Raw genomic sequence first — 16,319 nt, 5'->3', positions numbered from 1 at the left:
CGTGGGTGTGAAGATGGTTTCAGCTCTTCCCCCAAAATGGCCTTGTCCCCTGACCGGGGCCTCCTGGGAGCTCGGGAATGGCCAGGCAGGTGGGACGGGCTCTTGGGGTTGGTCTTAGACTGGCCAGAGTTGCCCAAATGGGAGTTGGTAGCTTAGGTGGGGTCACGTCAACTTCGTGCATTCAGAAGCAGCAGATGTGGCTCAAAACACCTCAGAAAAAAGAGCCCAGGGGGTTCTTTGCTCTTTCAGTGGACTCCAGCTTCAATCCCTTGGTGAGGACTTCGTTGAGTCTGAGAGCCTCTCCCTGTTCCTAGAGGCTGCGGAGATGGCTTTGAGAAATGCAGAGGCAAGTGTTAGTGGGGAATAGATGGCTTCCCCTATCCCCAGACCACCAGCCCCAGGTGTGAGGGTGCAGGGCAGGAAGGGGTCTGAAGTCTGCAGGTGGCAAGGTGGCAGTACCTGAGGTCGACTATTCTAGGATGATGTGCCACTCAGAGAAGGGCCCTGACTGCTGCCCAGGCCTTGGTCAGGTGGGAGAGGCCTGTGGACGCGAGGGCGCAGGCTGGGAAGGAGAAGTGTAGGGGGCCCGGCTGTTTTAGGGTGTATATACCACACACTCACGAACGTGACCTTAACCAGGGACTACTGTCCCAGACATCTGGGGCCGGAGGGGAGCTTTAGCAGTCTGTGCATCTGAACCTCCCAGGTGGGTAAGGAAATAGATAGGCTCAGGGTGGGCGTGGAAACCAGGCCTCCACCCCCAATTCACACACTGTTTATAAAGGCTTCGGGAACGGTGAGCCGTTCTGGTAACCTTCTGAGGGGAAAGGAGGTGAGGCAGGTAAGACGGCAGGTTTATTGCCTGAGACTCAGTGGTGCGAGTCTCCGTCTGTGGTGAGCAGCTCCTCACTCCTCCTTGCCTGGGCCTCAGTTCCTCTTTTCAGATGGACTCAGACACATGTTATGCTCATGTTGGACTCCAGTAGCTGATTTAGCCTTGCAAGTTAACTCAGGGGTACGGGCCTGGGGCTGAAAGAAATCCGTCTCTAAGCAGGTAATGGACTGAGGGGTCAGCTGGAGGAACAGAGTCCCCTTTCCCTCCTAGGAGTCCCAGGAGACGAGTCCAGCATCTGGGTCACACCCTTCCCGCCAGGGCCTCTGCCGTCCTCCGTCAAACCTGGTAAGTGACTCGTCAGGTCTTGGGCTTCAAAAGGGAGATGGGCGCAGGCAGAAGGATGCTACGAGCTCTATTTCCGTAGGGAACTAGGCTAACTATTCATATCCTGATGAGGTTGCAGAATATGTGGGACACCCTCCCTCTTGTGGTTCCCTCCCTTTCTCTGCTAGTGAGTGAGTCTTAGTAGGAATTTAAATGAGCTTCTTTCCTCCCCTGCACCAAACTCTTTCTTCCCTGTCAACTCAAATGAGAGTCCTTGGACAGCTTGCCTCCTCCAGGAAGCCCACTTGAAGGGAATGCTCATGCTTCTACCTGCTGAGAAGTGGGCAAGGCTTTGTCTCGGGGAGTTGCGAGACTTAAACGCTGAGCTGCTTCTTGGGGGAATCATTGTGCGACACTGGACCAGTCACCTCTCCTCTCAAGGCTGGATTTCTGCACGGGTTAAAGGAGATGGAAGGGGATTATCGCTACATGCCCCCCCAGGTCTGATGAAAGAGCCCTGTCTGTGCTGCTGGGTGGGCCGGTCTCGTTCCTCCAGCCTCCCAGCCCAGTGGGGGATTGGGCACCCAGCCCGAGAGGCACTGCATGTAGATGGGCACGAGTATCTGAAGCTCTGCGTCGTTTTCACCCCACTTCATTGTAGTTCTGTGACTGTCTGTCGGACAATGACTGTGGGCAGGGCACTGCACTTGGCTATTTTGGGGATACCAACACTCACAAGACACCGCATGCCACGGGGAGCTCACAGTCCAGCTAGGGGATGGATGAGAACTTTACAAATAGCTATTGAAATAAGACAGCGTGTAACATAGAGCTACTCCGGGAGTACAGTGGTGCCTTAAAATCACCTGGGGACCTCATTCAGCATGCACTTTCCTGCCTGCAACACCCCCTCTCCTCCCTGAGTTTCCACTACAGAGGATTGGAGTGGGGTCTGGAAATATGCATTTTTAATGAGCTTCTAGGGGCTTCTGATACTGGTGATGCAAGGGCCAGGCTTTGAGAAACACTAAGGGAGGCTGAGCGAGCAGACTGTGCTGGGTTTAGTTCGTGGTACCTTAAAGTTTAGTAGATACTCAATAAAAAATTGATGATCAGATGAAAGAATGTGTGACTTTAGGCAATTTATTTAGCAACTCTGAGCTCAGGGTTTCTGGGGATGTTATGCATAATAATAAACGCCAAATGTTTACTCCATAGGACCTGCGCCGTCATAAGAGTGCGGTGCCGTAGGCCACTTATTGTTGTTACTATCATTACCAGAGTTATAGACAGTACTGTGGGACTGAGGAAAGCTTCATAGGTGACATGATTTTACATGCAGGCACTGAAGGATATGTGGGATTGATTAAGAAATAATTTTTTATTTATTAATTATTAATTATTATTAAGATTAATATTAATTATTGATAAGAAATATTATTAATTATTAAGAAATTTAAAATTTTTAATACTTATTAAATTTTTAAAATAACATTATTTTTAAATAATATTATTAAATTTTAATTATTAATAAGAAATAATTTATTTTATATAAACTTTTCCAGAATATAGAAGAGGGACACATTTCATCTTGTTTTATAAGGCCAGCAGCACCCTGACACCAAAACCAGACAAAGACATTATAGAAAAAGAAACTAAAGACCAAATCTTTCATGAATATAGTTTCAGAAATTCTCAACAAAATATGAGCAAGTAGAATCCAGAAATTATTAAAGAGATAATACATCACGACCAGGTGAGATTTATCCCAGAAATGAAAGGCTGGTTCAACACTCATTGAATCAATGAATGTATTCACCATATTGACATATTATAGAAGAAAAAAATATAAAGTCATCTCAATAGAGGCAAAACATTTTTTTGACAAAATTCAATATCCTTTCATGATTAAAAAACACTTAACAAACTAGGAGTAGAAGGGAACTTCCTTAGCCTGACAAAGGACATCTACAAAAACCTACAGCTAGCATACTTAATGGTAAAAGCCTTAATGCTTGTCCCCTAAGACTGGGAACAGACAAGGATATCTGCTGTTTCTGCTCCTACTCAGCATCATACTAGAATTCCTAAACAGTGCAATAATGCCAGAGAAAGCAATAAAACCATACAGATTGGAAGGAGGAAATAAAACTGATTTCATTTGTTTATGAGGTGATTATGTCAAAGATTCTGTACAAAAGCTTCTGGAACTAATAACATGAATTTCGGCAAGGTTACAGGCTGCAAACTATCAGTAAACAATTGAAAATTGAAATTAATAAGGCAGTATCGTTTACAATAGCACCAAGAAAGTGTAGTTAGACATACAGGTAAAAAAAAATTGTGCATCATGTGTATGCTCAAAACCGAAAAACACTGATAAGAGAAATCAAAGAAGACCGAAATAGATGGAGAGATAAACCATATTCATGGATTGGAAGACTCATATTGCTAAGATGTCAACTCTTCCCAATTTAATCTATGCTCAATAAAATCCCAATCAAAATCGCAGCAAGATTTTTTGTAGAGATTGATAAGAATGTACACGGAAATGCAAAATCCCTGAACTAACCAAAATAATTTTGAAAAAAAATGTTAGAGGACTCAGATTACTTGATTTCAAGACATTATAGTAACCAAGACAGTGTGGTATTGGTTAAAGGGTGGACACATAGATTGATGAAACCGAATACAGAGTCAGATATAGACTATAAATATTCTAGAAGAAACCATAAGAGAAAGTCTTTGTGACCTCGGGTTAGGCAAAGATTTCTTAGATGCAACACCCAAATCATAAACTGTAAGAGAAAAAGATTAAAAATTAAACTTCATCAAGATTAAAAACTTATTCTCTGTGAAATACCCTGTAAAGAGAATGAAAAGACAAGCCACAGCTGGGCAAAAACATTTGCAAAACACATATCTGATAAAGGACTTGTATCTAAAATATATAAAGAATTCTCAAAACTCATTAATAAGAAAACAAAACAAATCAGTATAAATGGGCAAGGCACATTTGTACAGTGATGGAAGGCAACTAGACGTTTGGTGGTGAATATGACGTAAGGAAGTCAAAACATAATGATGCACACCCTGAAATTTACATAACGTTATAAACTTACCTCAATACAAAAGAAAGAAAGAAATAGGCAAAAGATTTGAACAGATGCTTCTTCAGAAAAGCGACAGAGATGGTAAATAAAAACATGAAAAGATCCTCAACAGCTTTAGTCGCTAGAGAAATGCAAACTGAAGCCACAAGGAGACCCTACAAGCTGTTTTAATGTCTAAAACAAAACAAACAAGCGAAAATACCGAGGGCTGGAGAGGATGCGGAGCAACTGGAACTCTCACGCATTGCTGTTGGAAATGCAAAACTGCACAGGTACTGTGGAAAATAATTTGGCATTTTGTTATGAAATTCAATGTCCACTTACCACAAGGCCCAGAACGCCCCCTCCTAGGCAGGGAGTGTCTGGCGTTACATTTCCATCAGCCTTCCAGTTGTTCCACCTCCTCTGCAACAATGGGTATTGCCAGTCTATGGATGTGTATATTAGCTCATTGTAGTTTTAATAACACATCATAACACTTTTCTGATGGCTGGTGATGATCAACATCTTTTCTTGTGCTTATTGGCCATTTGTACACCTTTTGGGAAGTGTCTGTTCCAGTCTTGTGCAGGTTTTTATTGGGTGGCTTGACTTATTATTGAGTTGCAGAGGTTCTTTATATATTCTGGATAACAGTCCTTTGTCAAATAGATGTCTTGCAAATATTTTCTCCCAGTGTGTGGCTTGTCTTTTCATTTTCCTTAATGGCATCTTACAAAGAGCAAAAGTTTTTAATGTTGCTGAATTCCAATTTATCAATATTTAAAAATATTTTGGGCTTTCAGGGTCCTAGCTAAGAAATCTTTGCCTACCTAATGGTCACAAATATTCTCTCCTGGAATAAAAGTCTAAGGAGGAAAAGTTAAAAATAGAGAGGGTTGCACAGGCATGTTCTGCTTCTGCCTGGAGCCCGCAGTACCTACTTCTGTTGCTTTTGTCACCGTTAATTTCTTCCGCCTTGACTTGGCCTGTCCCCTCACCTCTGTCTTACTCACAGCCTTCTTGTTTTCTGTGACCCGCCGCAGACCCCTCTTTCCCACGCCTCACGTCTAGTGGGGCTACTGCCGGCCCCTCCCCCACCCCGGCTCTGTAATGACCCTGCTTCCTCCCCTCCTCTGAAGCCTGCTCGAGGTTTACCACCTCCCAGCAGGGCCCCCAGGCCCTGGCTCTTCAGTTTTTATGGAATCCATTCAACATTTATGTACTCAGTTCTGGAATCAGTCAGCCGTGGTTCAAATCCCGCATCTGCTATTTGACTGGTTGTACCATTTGGGCAAAGCACTTAATCTTTTGAATCTTAGTTTCCACTTCTGAAAAGCAAACAAAAATAATAATAATAACGTCTACCTCATAATGCTGCTGTGAGGATTAAATGAGATTGCTGCTGGGGAAAGACACGGACTTTGACATTTAGCTTTGTCAAATGTCAAAGGTAAAAGCTAACATTTCCTGTCATTCTCTTGGACAGTTTCTATAACTCTGGTTAAGTAGTAAGGACGTGTCATTATCACCCCATTTGACAGATGACAAGACTAGGAAGTAGTGGAGCTAGAATGAAAAATCAAGGCTCTGATCTTACACCCCACATCATTTCCACTATACCCCAGGCTGTTCTCTTCCTTTAGCTGGATCTCCTCCTGGTGACGGGATTAGGGGTGACATACAATGGGTGGGGACGGCTACTGAGGCCTGTCTGAGCAGGGAGGGTACATGATTATAGGGTGGGGGAGACATCTCAGCTTCTCCCTGGGGTCCAGAGAAGGAGACCAACTGAGAGAGGTTGCTGAGCCCTGCCAGTGCAAGTGTGCACATGCAGGTGTGCAAGATGACCTGTGCCGGGCCTGCAGTTTCAGGCAGAAGAGGAGAATTAAAGGCCCAAGATGGGACCCTAGTCAGTGTGGTGATCTACATTTTCCTGGTCTAGGTGACAGCTAGTGAGAGGAGCTTGAGTCCAGAATATTCCTTCCGTCAGCTGCCCTCATAGTTATGGAGTGACCAAAAGAAGGGATCAGGGTCCTTGGCCTGCCTGAGTGTTTTCTAGAGGGGCTTTCTCGGCTGCCTGCAGAGGAGTCTGCAGCCTCACAGGGCTGGACGCTTCCATTATAAAAATACTACCTGCTCATTATTTTAAACTTGGAGAAGGAGAAAGATGGAAAATTTAAAAATCAACCATTGCATGAAACAACTAACACTAACACTTTGATGTATATATTTTTTTAACCTACTTTTCTAAAATATTTAGGCTTAGTCATTTTTAAAAAGAATATAGCTATGCTCACACTGTATCTCCAGTCCTCGTCCAGCCTTCTTTCTCTGCCTGGGTTTTAGCGTTCATATTGATTATTCAATGTTTGCATAAACCCTGTCACCACCATTTTTATCGTCTGTATAATATTGCATCGATAGACACAGTTTATTTAACTATTCTCTATTCTTTGGGGAAAAACAAATGTTTGGCAGGGAGGCAGAAGCAATTCCCACCAACTATAGAAAATTCCATTGAGTGGGTCTCTTTGAATCGCCATTTTTTCTAGATATCAGTTTCTAATTCATCAGCGTCATTGTCCTAAAGCTTCAAGGAGATGTATCTTGAGTTTCAATACCGCTCCGGCAGAAACTGTAAGTGTTGAAACCCCAACAGTCTCAGCAAACACCCTATCTGACAGCTTTGGGTGGGATCACACACACTTCACAGTGCCTAGGTCAGCAGATAGTTGATAGATAAGTAATAATTAGAAAACCCTGCTAACTAAGCAATCATTATTTGACATACTGTTCCCAAGCAGATAGTGTTATTTATTTTCTTGTCACTTTCAGCTTCAGGGGAGCCAAACCCAGGAACCTGTCCTTGGCCAGCTGCCAACTCCAGGAACTATATAAGGGGAGCCCTCCGCACCCCAGCAGGGAAACACCGAGACACCTCCTTCCCACCTTCTTGGTGTCACTCACTCCTCTTGAGTCACCATGAGTAGGCAGGTCTATGCCATGAGGTGCCAGAGGGGAAGCTTCAGCAGTGGCTCGGCCACCCTACCAGGAGGGTGCTGGAGAAGGGCAGGGAGCTTGCTGTCGGTCCGCAAGAGCAGCGGCGGCTGCCACGGCTCTGCCCGCCCTGGAGGTTACAGTAGTCGGAGTCTCATCAGCCTTGGTGGGAGCAAGAGCATCTCCACCCGTGTAGCTGGAGGCCTGGGCCCTGGTGGCAGTCTGGGAAGCTTCAGGGGTGCGTGTTTGGGGAGGGGCAGCCTCTGTGGGGTGGGCTTTGGCCTCGGAGGTGGTTTTGGAGGTCTGGGGTCTGCAGGCCCAGCAGTCTGCCCTCGGGGCATCCAGGAAGTTGTAACCAACCAAAGCTTGTTGGAGCCTCTGGATGTGAAGATTGACCCTGAGGCGCAGGAGGTGAAGCAGCAGGAGCGGGAGCAGATCAAGGAACTCAACAACAAGTTCGCCTCCTTCATTGACGAGGTGAGTGCTAATGCCTGGAGGCCGGCCAGCCAGGCCTGAAATATTCCAGGGACCTGCAGAAAGGTCTTTCTGCAATGGTGGAAATGTGGCCAGTGGCTTCCGTATCGGACAGCGCAGGTCTAGATTATCTGAGGTCAACTAGTTCCGTCCCTGTCTCTTAAAGTTGGCCCTGGTGGAAGGTGCCCACTTTGTTTCCCACATTCTCCAAGCCTCCCTGGGAGACTGGATCTGACCCTCAGCAACCTGTCACTGCCAAGTCAAACTGAGGGCCTTGCAGACTCACCCTGAAATAAAGGTGATCCCTCCTGCATGCATAGTAGGTTAGAGCGGGCTGACAGGTCCAGGCTTAAAGAAGTCGGATGGGTCAGTGGGTGTCTTGTGAGTGGATGCATTGACGTTGACAAATGGTTTCTTCCCCGTAAGTTGCCACAGGATTCTGTGTCTAGGAGGTTATCTCTGAGCAAGCTGACATTTCCATTCTCAAAGCCAGAGAGCAGAGACCACAAAAATCAGACAGTGCCCATTTAATGGGCTCTGGAAAAGGAGCATGGGGCCCATGCAAATGACTTGGCCAGGTGATTTTTCAATGCTGTTGGTCAGGCTGGGAGTGGTGAACGACATTTACAGCCCTGAAGAACGCTGACCTTCAGATCTCATCCAGTCTCGACACCAAAATGAGGCCAGACTTCTTATGCCAGCTATGCCAAACAATTGCTCGGACCAACCTTGGATAGAGGTTTACTTTGAATCCGGGGGGAGGTGAGGGGCAGGAAGGCTGCATCCTGAGTTTGCACCACTGGGAAGGTCAGGACTGTCTGGGAGGAAGGCTCTAGTTCTGCCTACCCCCACCTTTCCCAGGGTGCTCTTCCTTAGGTAGGAGCTGCTAGGGATTTGCACTGCTGCATACACTCAGAGCCGGGGAAACATCAGGAGAAGCCAGTGAGAAGCAAAGTAGAACTGGCGAATGTGCCCAGAGCTCTGGGGTTAGGGCAGCCTTACCAGGTTAGATGGTGCATTAAAGAACTCTGTTCTTTCTTGGTGACCACGCTTGATAATGCTGTACTGTATAAGGGAAATTTGCTGAGAGAGTAGAATTTAAGTGTTCTCACCAAAAAAGAAAAAGAAAAGGTAAATATGCAAGGTGATGGATGTGTTAATAACTTGATTGCGGGAATCCTTTCACGATGGATACCCATGTCAAATCATCACGTTGTACACTTTAAATATATCACACTTTTATTGTCAATTACACCTCAATGAAGCTGAAAAAAGACAAGGTGGGAAAGTGTACAGGTTCCTGCTTCATTAAAGCTCTGGCTGGGGGAAAAAGTGAACTAAACCAGGTTCTTCTTTGGTTTGCTGTGCTGTGAGATGGGGGCGGGAGGAGGGGGAGGAGGAGGGCGGAGGTTTTCTCACTGTGCAGAGAAAGTGTCCCGCGCGCTTTACCAGGAAGGTGCTCAAAAAATTCGAGGTACTTATTAACTGTTAATTCTTCTCTTTTGCCACTCATTGCACTGTCACTTGCAATGTGAGGAAAACACTGAGGAGGGTGAGGAAAGGGACTGTTTTGTCTGCATCAAACAGTCGAGGCTGTTTGGTAAAAGCACATTCCCAAGAGTGAGTGGTTTTGTTGGCTTATTGATGAGTCTTCTGACATCTCCTCTTTCCAAATGATCTGGGCCAGTGGTTCTCATACTTTGGAGGGAATCAGAATCAGCTAGGAATCTTGGTAAACAGTCTAGGAATCTCGGTAGCCTAGACTCCATCCTGCATTAAGACACCTGGTCCTCCATGTTGTGTATGACCTTCCAAGTGATCGATTCTAATATTCTCTAGAGTTTGAGCACCCCTGCTCTAAGCAATTATCAGTTTCCACATACCTGAAATCTACCCAAATAATAGGGCTAACTAAACTCTACCATAGCATGTTGAGAATTAATGCCTCACTCGTCACTCTTGCCAGGCCAGCAGGGACTTCTCAAGCCCACTCTGGCTGTCTCCTGGGACTGAGCCCGTGGACTTCCTGTTTCCAGGTGCGGTTCCTGGAGCAGCAGAACCAGGTGCTACAGACCAAGTGGGAGCTGCTGCAGCAGCTGGATGTCAGCATTCGCACCCCCAGCCTGCAGCCCGTCTTGGAGGGCTATATCGGCAACCTCAGGAGGCAGATGGACAAGTTCATGGCAGAGAAGACCCGGCAGGAAGCAGAGCTGAAGACCATCCAGGATTCCGTGGAGGAATACCAGAAGAAGTGAGTGAGCAGGCGAAGGTGGGACAGTTGGTGTTGGGCCAAAATGCATGTGGCTCCCAGGTCTAGGTCTGAAAGAAGTGCTATGGCCTAGAACTGGCCTCTTTACAGGAATCCTTGGGATCTCTTTCTGTTTGTTTTTTTCTTGTGAATCTGTTTGTGGATGTAAGTTCAGGGCAGAGAAAACTGAATGTCTTGAAACCTAACAGTCTTCCTATCTACTGAATCCCACCAGATACAAAGCAGAAATCAACAGCAGGACAAATGCTGAGAATGACTTTGTGGTGTTGAAGAAGGTGAGGCGGCTGGCTTTCTCCCCTAGGTCTCAGTTCTGATATTCTCACCCTGCTGGGCGCTGGGCTCAGTTTCCTCAGCAGTGAATAATCTCCGACCCCAGTTAACCTCCAGGTCAGCACAGTGCTGGGTACAAGACTGCATTAAATAATAAGAATGAAGACATTGATTTCTAGCTCAAAAGTCCTGTTCTCAACTTCTTAAGGATGTCATCGCTCAGCCTCCAAATCCACTTGGCACTGTCCCCACTCTGCTAGTTTCTGGGTGGAGAATTGATCTTCCCTCAGTGCTTGCCTATGGATGCTGTTCTCCCTCTGGCATCCTGACAGCGCAGGTCAAGTTCTTCTAGCCCCCTGGAGCCCGCTCCTTCCTTTCTTTTAGGATGTTGACAGTGCCTACGTGGTCAAGGTGGACCTCAGTGCCAAGGTGGATGCCCTGCAGCAGGAGATCGAATTCCTGCAAGTCCTCTATGCTGCCGTAAGTTTGGGGCTTAAGCTTTCTGGGAGCCCCTGGGCTGCTTGGAAAACCAAGGAAAAGGGAGAAGGTTCCCTGGTCTGCCCCTGGGGGGCTGGTGGTGAGTTGGCTCTGGGAACCCAAAAGGGGGTGCTGAGTGTTTCCTGAGGACTCACCCCTGTCCTACTGCACAGGAGCTGGCCGAGGCACAGCAGGCAGTCAGCACCACCAACGTGGTCCTCTCCATGGACAACAATCGGCACCTGGACCCGGACAGCATCCTTTCTGAGGTCAAGGCCCAGTACAAGGAAATCACCCAGAGGAGCAAGGCTGAAGCCGAGGCCCTGTACCAGACCAAAGTGCGTACCTGGAGAAGTATCCTGTGCTGGGTTATAGCCAGAGGGTGTGTAGGGTCCCCATTCCTGCCATTAGGGATTGACCTGCTCCATTGGCTTTGTGTTTGGTGGGGTCACCTGACCTTATATGTCCTGTGCTGGAGATTAGTGGGGAGGGCTACTGTGGAAGTCTCGGGATCAGCTACCACTGGAAGTTACCAGGGCTCTGGCATCCTGGGGATTTGCCTGTCCTACGCAGGGGTAGCTGACTCAATGCTGCAGACCCAGGCACAATGGGAGACAACAAGGTGGCTTTCAAACCAGTACAGTCAGCTCTTCATTCCATGAACCGTGGGAAGCAATGTTTCAAGCAGGCCTGCTTCCTTCTACCTGCACATGCTCCCCGCTGCCTTCCCAGCCCACGTCTATGGAAGCACATCTTCAGGAAGCCTGGCCTTCCTTATACCCAGCTTAGTGGAATGCAGTTTATGGTGGTTCTTTGACAGAAATAATAATGCCGGGTCCACACATGAAATAGTTGGAGCCTTCTTCCCATTGTGGATGGCCTGTTGCTATCGATCCCTTCCAGGTCTGACTGGGAAGGACAGACCAGGGTGTATTCTTGTCTAGATTGGGGTAGGTGATCTTTGCTAGTTCCTATCTAAGCTGTATGGGAATGTTCCGTTCCCTCAGCTAGACCACACATTCCCAGCAGACAGGAATGGGTCTCCTCTTGAGATTGCTTCCAGCCACAATGACCAGGCTGGGCAGGACTTACGAGTCCTGGTTGAACTTAGAGACTTAGAGAGCTGGGGTGAGGAGCCCTGGGTCGGCTCTCCCTTTGCTATCTTTTCACTCTTGCCTTTTCCGGGTTCCAGTACCAGGACCTCCAGGTCATTGCCGGGAGAAAGAGTGATGACCTCCAAGTGATGAAGATGGAGGTCAGTGAGCTGAACCGAGCCATCCAGAGACTTCAGGCAGAAATCGCCAACCTCAAGAAACAGGTGGGGCACCAAATTGGCAGTGGTGGCCTTTGGGGGAAGTGGGGAGGTGGGCTCATGATAGATTTTTTTCCCCTATTTTTCTGTATTCTCACATCTTCCACAATAAATTATGAAGGTGGGCAAGAGAGAAGCACAGTCAGGTACAGATAGGTCCCTGATCTCCTGTGCGCCACTTACCACCTGCTATTGGCCCTTGGCAGAGCGCCGCCCTGCAAGACGCCATCCTACAGGCAGAGTGGAAGGGTGAGGTGGCCCTTAAAGATGCTCAGGACAAGCTGGCTGAGGTGGAGGCCGCCCTGCAGCAGGCCAAGGGGGAGCTGGCCCGGCTGCTGCGCGACTACCAGGCGCTGCTGGGAGCCAAGCTGTCCCTGGACGTGGAGATCGCCACCTACCACAAGCTGCTGGAGGGCGAGGAGAGCAGGTGAGCAGCCCAGGCGGGGAGAGGATGGGCGAGTGCCCGTCGGTAGTGACCCTGTGTCAGCCTTCTCACCTGTATCATGGGACAATGAATTAACTCACTCATTCCTGAGACAACACCTGAGCTTCATCAATAGTTGGCGGGTGTCTAATCGGGGCCTTTGTCAAGAATGCCCGTGATTAGCATAGCCCCAGGCCCTGTATGGAGTCCTTAACTCCTCCAAACTTTCCCTCTGGACCTCTGGGTCAAAAGGAAAAGTGGGAAGATGTCCCTGCCTTTGAGAAAGACAGAGCAAAAAGACACAGCTTTCCTTAGTTTTGCCCAGTGTGGCAAGGCTGACTGAGCCCAGGCTGGGGAAGGGATGGAGAGGGGCCAGGCTGGGGGACCGGGGGAGCGAGGAGCAGTGGAGCGAGTCCAGGAACAGTGGCGATGAGCCCCCTGCGGGTGGGGAGCACGGGCAGGGGAATGGAGGACAGCTGTCCTCGTCACTCCAGCGGGGAACTGACACAATTCTGGGGCCCAAGTATTTTTCAGAGTGAGACAATTACAAATTATGCATCGGACCAAGGGTCTCCTTCCTTCTGGGAGTGGTCCTCCCCTGAGCCCCAGTCAGAAGATTTACTGACCATTCTGATTGTTTCTGTGCCAACAGGCTGTCTGGAGAAGTCACCAACAGTGTGAGCTACGGTGAGTAACGGCGGGCTCCCCTTCGCTGGCCAGTCGGGAGTCACCCTTGCCCTTTCTTGACAAAAGGAGGAAAGAGCCCTCCGATAGGAGCCTGGGGGCTGGGGCCCTGACCTCACTGTGTGGACACTGGCTGTGTGGTCTTGTCTTGCGGTCCCAAGGAGGGGATTCGAATAGAGGAGCTCTGAGGTTCCCTTTGCATCTAGGATCGCATGCTCACCTCCAGGCGGGGGAAGCGGAGGTCCTGCCTTCAGGACCCCCTGAGTCTGGTGGTGGAGAGATGGCCCCGATGGAGGGATGGGCATCCGGCATTGGGAGCCGGTGGGAGCCCTGGCATTGGTGGCCATTGTTGCTTTATGAGACGCTTCAGGGAGCTGCCCCTCGACGCTCTGTGAGAGATGGGTGTTAGGGATTGAGAAGGCATGTAGGCATGCCCAGAGCTGCCCTACCCACCTTCTGTCTCCCCACAGCTGTGACGTCAAGCACAGTCTCTATTTCCCGTGCAACCTCTACTTCCCGTGCAACCACGTTTGGCTTCAGCTCAGGGGACAGAGCCTCCTCGAGGGGAGGCAGCGCCCTCAGAGAACCGGGTGTGGCATCTGCATCTGCGTCCAGGGCTGCGGGGTCTGCAGGGGCCAGCGGGAGCTCCCAAGGATCTGGACCTCAAGTTGCGAATTCTGGAGACAGCGATGCTGGCGTAGGAAATGAGGAGTCCGGTTCAACGAGAAACCAGGGCTCCAGCTCAGGGCACAGAAACCTGTAGGTCCCCCACACTCCCCAGAGGCAAAGAGGAATCTTCCAGCCCTGATCTCATGGCATCCAGCGACCCGAGCATTTCACATATCTGCTCTGGCCCTACTCCCACCTGTTTATTTTCTTTGGCAATTTGGAGACAGGTTCCAAAACAAATTTTTTTTCCCCACACATCCAAATGTTGGGGCCCCGTAGGAAACCCTTCACAGGCCGCGTCAACGGGTCTGCAGGCCTCAGTCACCTTCTCCCCTGCCCGCCCTGCGCTCCCACAGCGCTCCCAGTCCATGCCCTCCCCTTCTGAGGTGCAGAAGCTAAAGCTCTTCTTCTCCCTCCATCCTGAAGTACCGGCACACGCACGCACACCCCCTTTTCCATCATCACACTCAACTCTCAGTTAGCCACCTTAATGGGGGTCAGCCTTTATACCGACAATCTGCGACGGTTTATCATGATCTTGTTTTGATTTGATTTTCTGAAGCCCCATCTGAGCCATCCTGGGGCTTCCAGACTCTGCCTCCCATAGATTCACAGACCCCGGTGTTCACCAAGGGAGGAGGAGACAGGAAGGTCTGTGGGGACCTGGGGGTGCAGGCATGCCATCCGGGCCCCACCCCTTTCGCTGAGTGGCCAGTGTGGATATCCACCTGGATGTAACGTGAGGGATGGCTGAGTTCATGTTCTCCCCTCCTCCAGGGGGGAGAGTAAAAATATAACAAGAACAAATGTGTCTTAGGACCACGCTCCAGGCGGAGTCCAGTTTGAAATAAACATCCAGTGTGACCTGCTGGGCTAGACAGGGTGCGAACAGAGCCTGGGCCCCAGCTGTCAGTGGAGAAGGTCTTCTCCTGTGTTTCCTTTTAAAGAGTTGCCTGCATTCACCTCCACACGCTCAACCCCCTCCCCGCCGTACTTTCCAATAAACTTCGTGGGAAATTCATTCTGTTTGGGAAGTCATAAAATATGCGCTAATCAGATGAGCCCTGAGTCTGGTTCACCCCCACCACCTCCCTGAAGCACGCGCGCATGCGCACACACGCACGTGTACCCGCTCTGTTCCCCCTACTCCATCACCTGTGCTGACGAAAGGGCCTTGTGTCTCTATTTAGCTTTGGAAGGAGAGCAAAATGACCCGTACTTCCTCTCTTTATTGGGAAAGCTCAGCTTCTGTTTTTAAAATAGTGAACTTCAGGTCCTCAGCCTTGCTTGGCAGCCAAGCTGGGGTCATTATTGCCTAATTAAGGGGTAATGGTGTTGCTCTCATTATTGCTGTGAGGGTTATTATCAGGTAAATGGCCAAAGGTTGTGGAGCGGGGAGCAGCAGCCTGCGGGCTCAAGTCGAGAGTTCAGCTCTGTTGCCCTCTGTTGCCTTGTCTCCTGCCGCGTCCAGAAAGCAGTTCCCAGCCTAGCAGCCGGGGGTCCAGCGGCCTTGGTTGGGAGCGAGGTCATCAGTTCCCCGGTGAGCTCTGTTCTGAGTGCTTGGAGGAGGGAAGAGGGCCAGGGACGGGACGTGGAGGCACAGCTACTGGGTCCAGCAAGCCCTAGGCTCCTGGAGAGGAAGCACTCATTCAACCATCATCTATTGAGCACCTACTATGTGCTAGACTGTTCTTGACACTGGTACAAGGTGACAAGACCTTTGTCCAGCAGGAAGCCAGGGGAGCGCGTGTGCAATGGGAGTGAAGTGATCTGAGTGCTGTCCTGGGGAAGTGCGTCAGGAACAAGGCGCCAGACTGGGAGGACGCAGACTTCCCGATGGAGAGCCCCAGAAGCTGAAACTGCAAACCTGAGAGACGAGGAGGAGTCAGCCAGGGGGAGGGGGTGCTTTAGATGGAGGTGCCACATCCTCTGTGACAAGAGCCAAGCACATCGTAGGTGGTCAATCAATATAGGCTGAATAAAGGACAGGAGGCTGACGAATTCTTTCAAGGACGGGAGGTCTGGTGAAGGCTGGAGAGAGAAGGGGAAGGGGAGGGGGGTGGGGCCAGATCATGAGATGAGAGGCTTCTGGGTAAATTGACAAACTTGTTCTGTTTTCCTGGGACAATCCTGGCTTTAAAAGTGAAAGTCTCGTGTCTCAGGACCCAACTCAGTCGCAGGCAAACCAGCAAGGCTGGTCGTCCGGTCGCTGCGCTCTCAAGCGATTTGGCCTCCGCCGCGCGGTGTTAAACAGCGGAGGGATACGGAGGAGCGCTCCTCCAGCACACGGAGCGCGCCTGAGCCGGCCGCTCCTCGCTCAGCATCGTTTCTCCTCTTCTTCTGCGGGGGTAGAAAGTGTGGAGGCGCGCGTGTCCACCCACCTAAAGACTGTATTTCCAAGCCTCCTTTGAGGATAACGGTGACCGTGAAACTAACTTCTGGACAATGGAATGTGAGCTAAAATCACATCATGCTCCGGATAGTGCCTT

General features: G+C 49.4%; 1 protein-coding gene across 1 annotated transcript; it reads left to right on the top strand.

Annotated features, from left to right (window-relative positions):
- Nucleotides 1-808: 808 nt before the first annotated feature.
- Nucleotides 809-14,888, top strand: LOC103558892 (keratin, type II cytoskeletal 2 epidermal-like). The gene is made up of 12 exons (XM_070621413.1): nucleotides 809-841; nucleotides 1,106-1,180; nucleotides 6,807-6,891; nucleotides 7,090-7,728; nucleotides 9,762-9,976; nucleotides 10,209-10,269; nucleotides 10,649-10,744; nucleotides 10,915-11,079; nucleotides 11,934-12,059; nucleotides 12,260-12,480; nucleotides 13,130-13,164; nucleotides 13,632-14,888. Exons 4-12 carry the CDS (start codon nucleotides 7,237-7,239, stop codon nucleotides 13,922-13,924), a joined length of 1,704 nt encoding a protein of 567 aa, XP_070477514.1. The 5' UTR covers nucleotides 809-841; nucleotides 1,106-1,180; nucleotides 6,807-6,891; nucleotides 7,090-7,236; the 3' UTR covers nucleotides 13,925-14,888.
- Nucleotides 14,889-16,319: the final 1,431 nt, after the last annotated feature.

Source organism: Equus przewalskii, chromosome 5 (genome assembly GCF_037783145.1).
Source record: "Equus przewalskii isolate Varuska chromosome 5, EquPr2, whole genome shotgun sequence".
Taxonomy (NCBI): domain Eukaryota; kingdom Metazoa; phylum Chordata; class Mammalia; order Perissodactyla; family Equidae; genus Equus; species Equus przewalskii.
This window is presented reverse-complemented; position numbering and strand designations above follow the sequence as displayed.

Coding starts and splice junctions, on each gene's coding strand:
- LOC103558892 (XM_070621413.1), top strand. CDS start 7,237: ATGAGTAGGCAGGTCTATGCCATGAGGTGCCAGAGGGGAAGCTTCAGC. Junction 7,729..9,761: donor TCGCCTCCTTCATTGACGAG/GTGAGTGCTAAT, acceptor TCCTGTTTCCAG/GTGCGGTTCCTGGAGCAGCA. Junction 10,270..10,648: donor ACTTTGTGGTGTTGAAGAAG/GTGAGGCGGCTG, acceptor CCTTTCTTTTAG/GATGTTGACAGTGCCTACGT.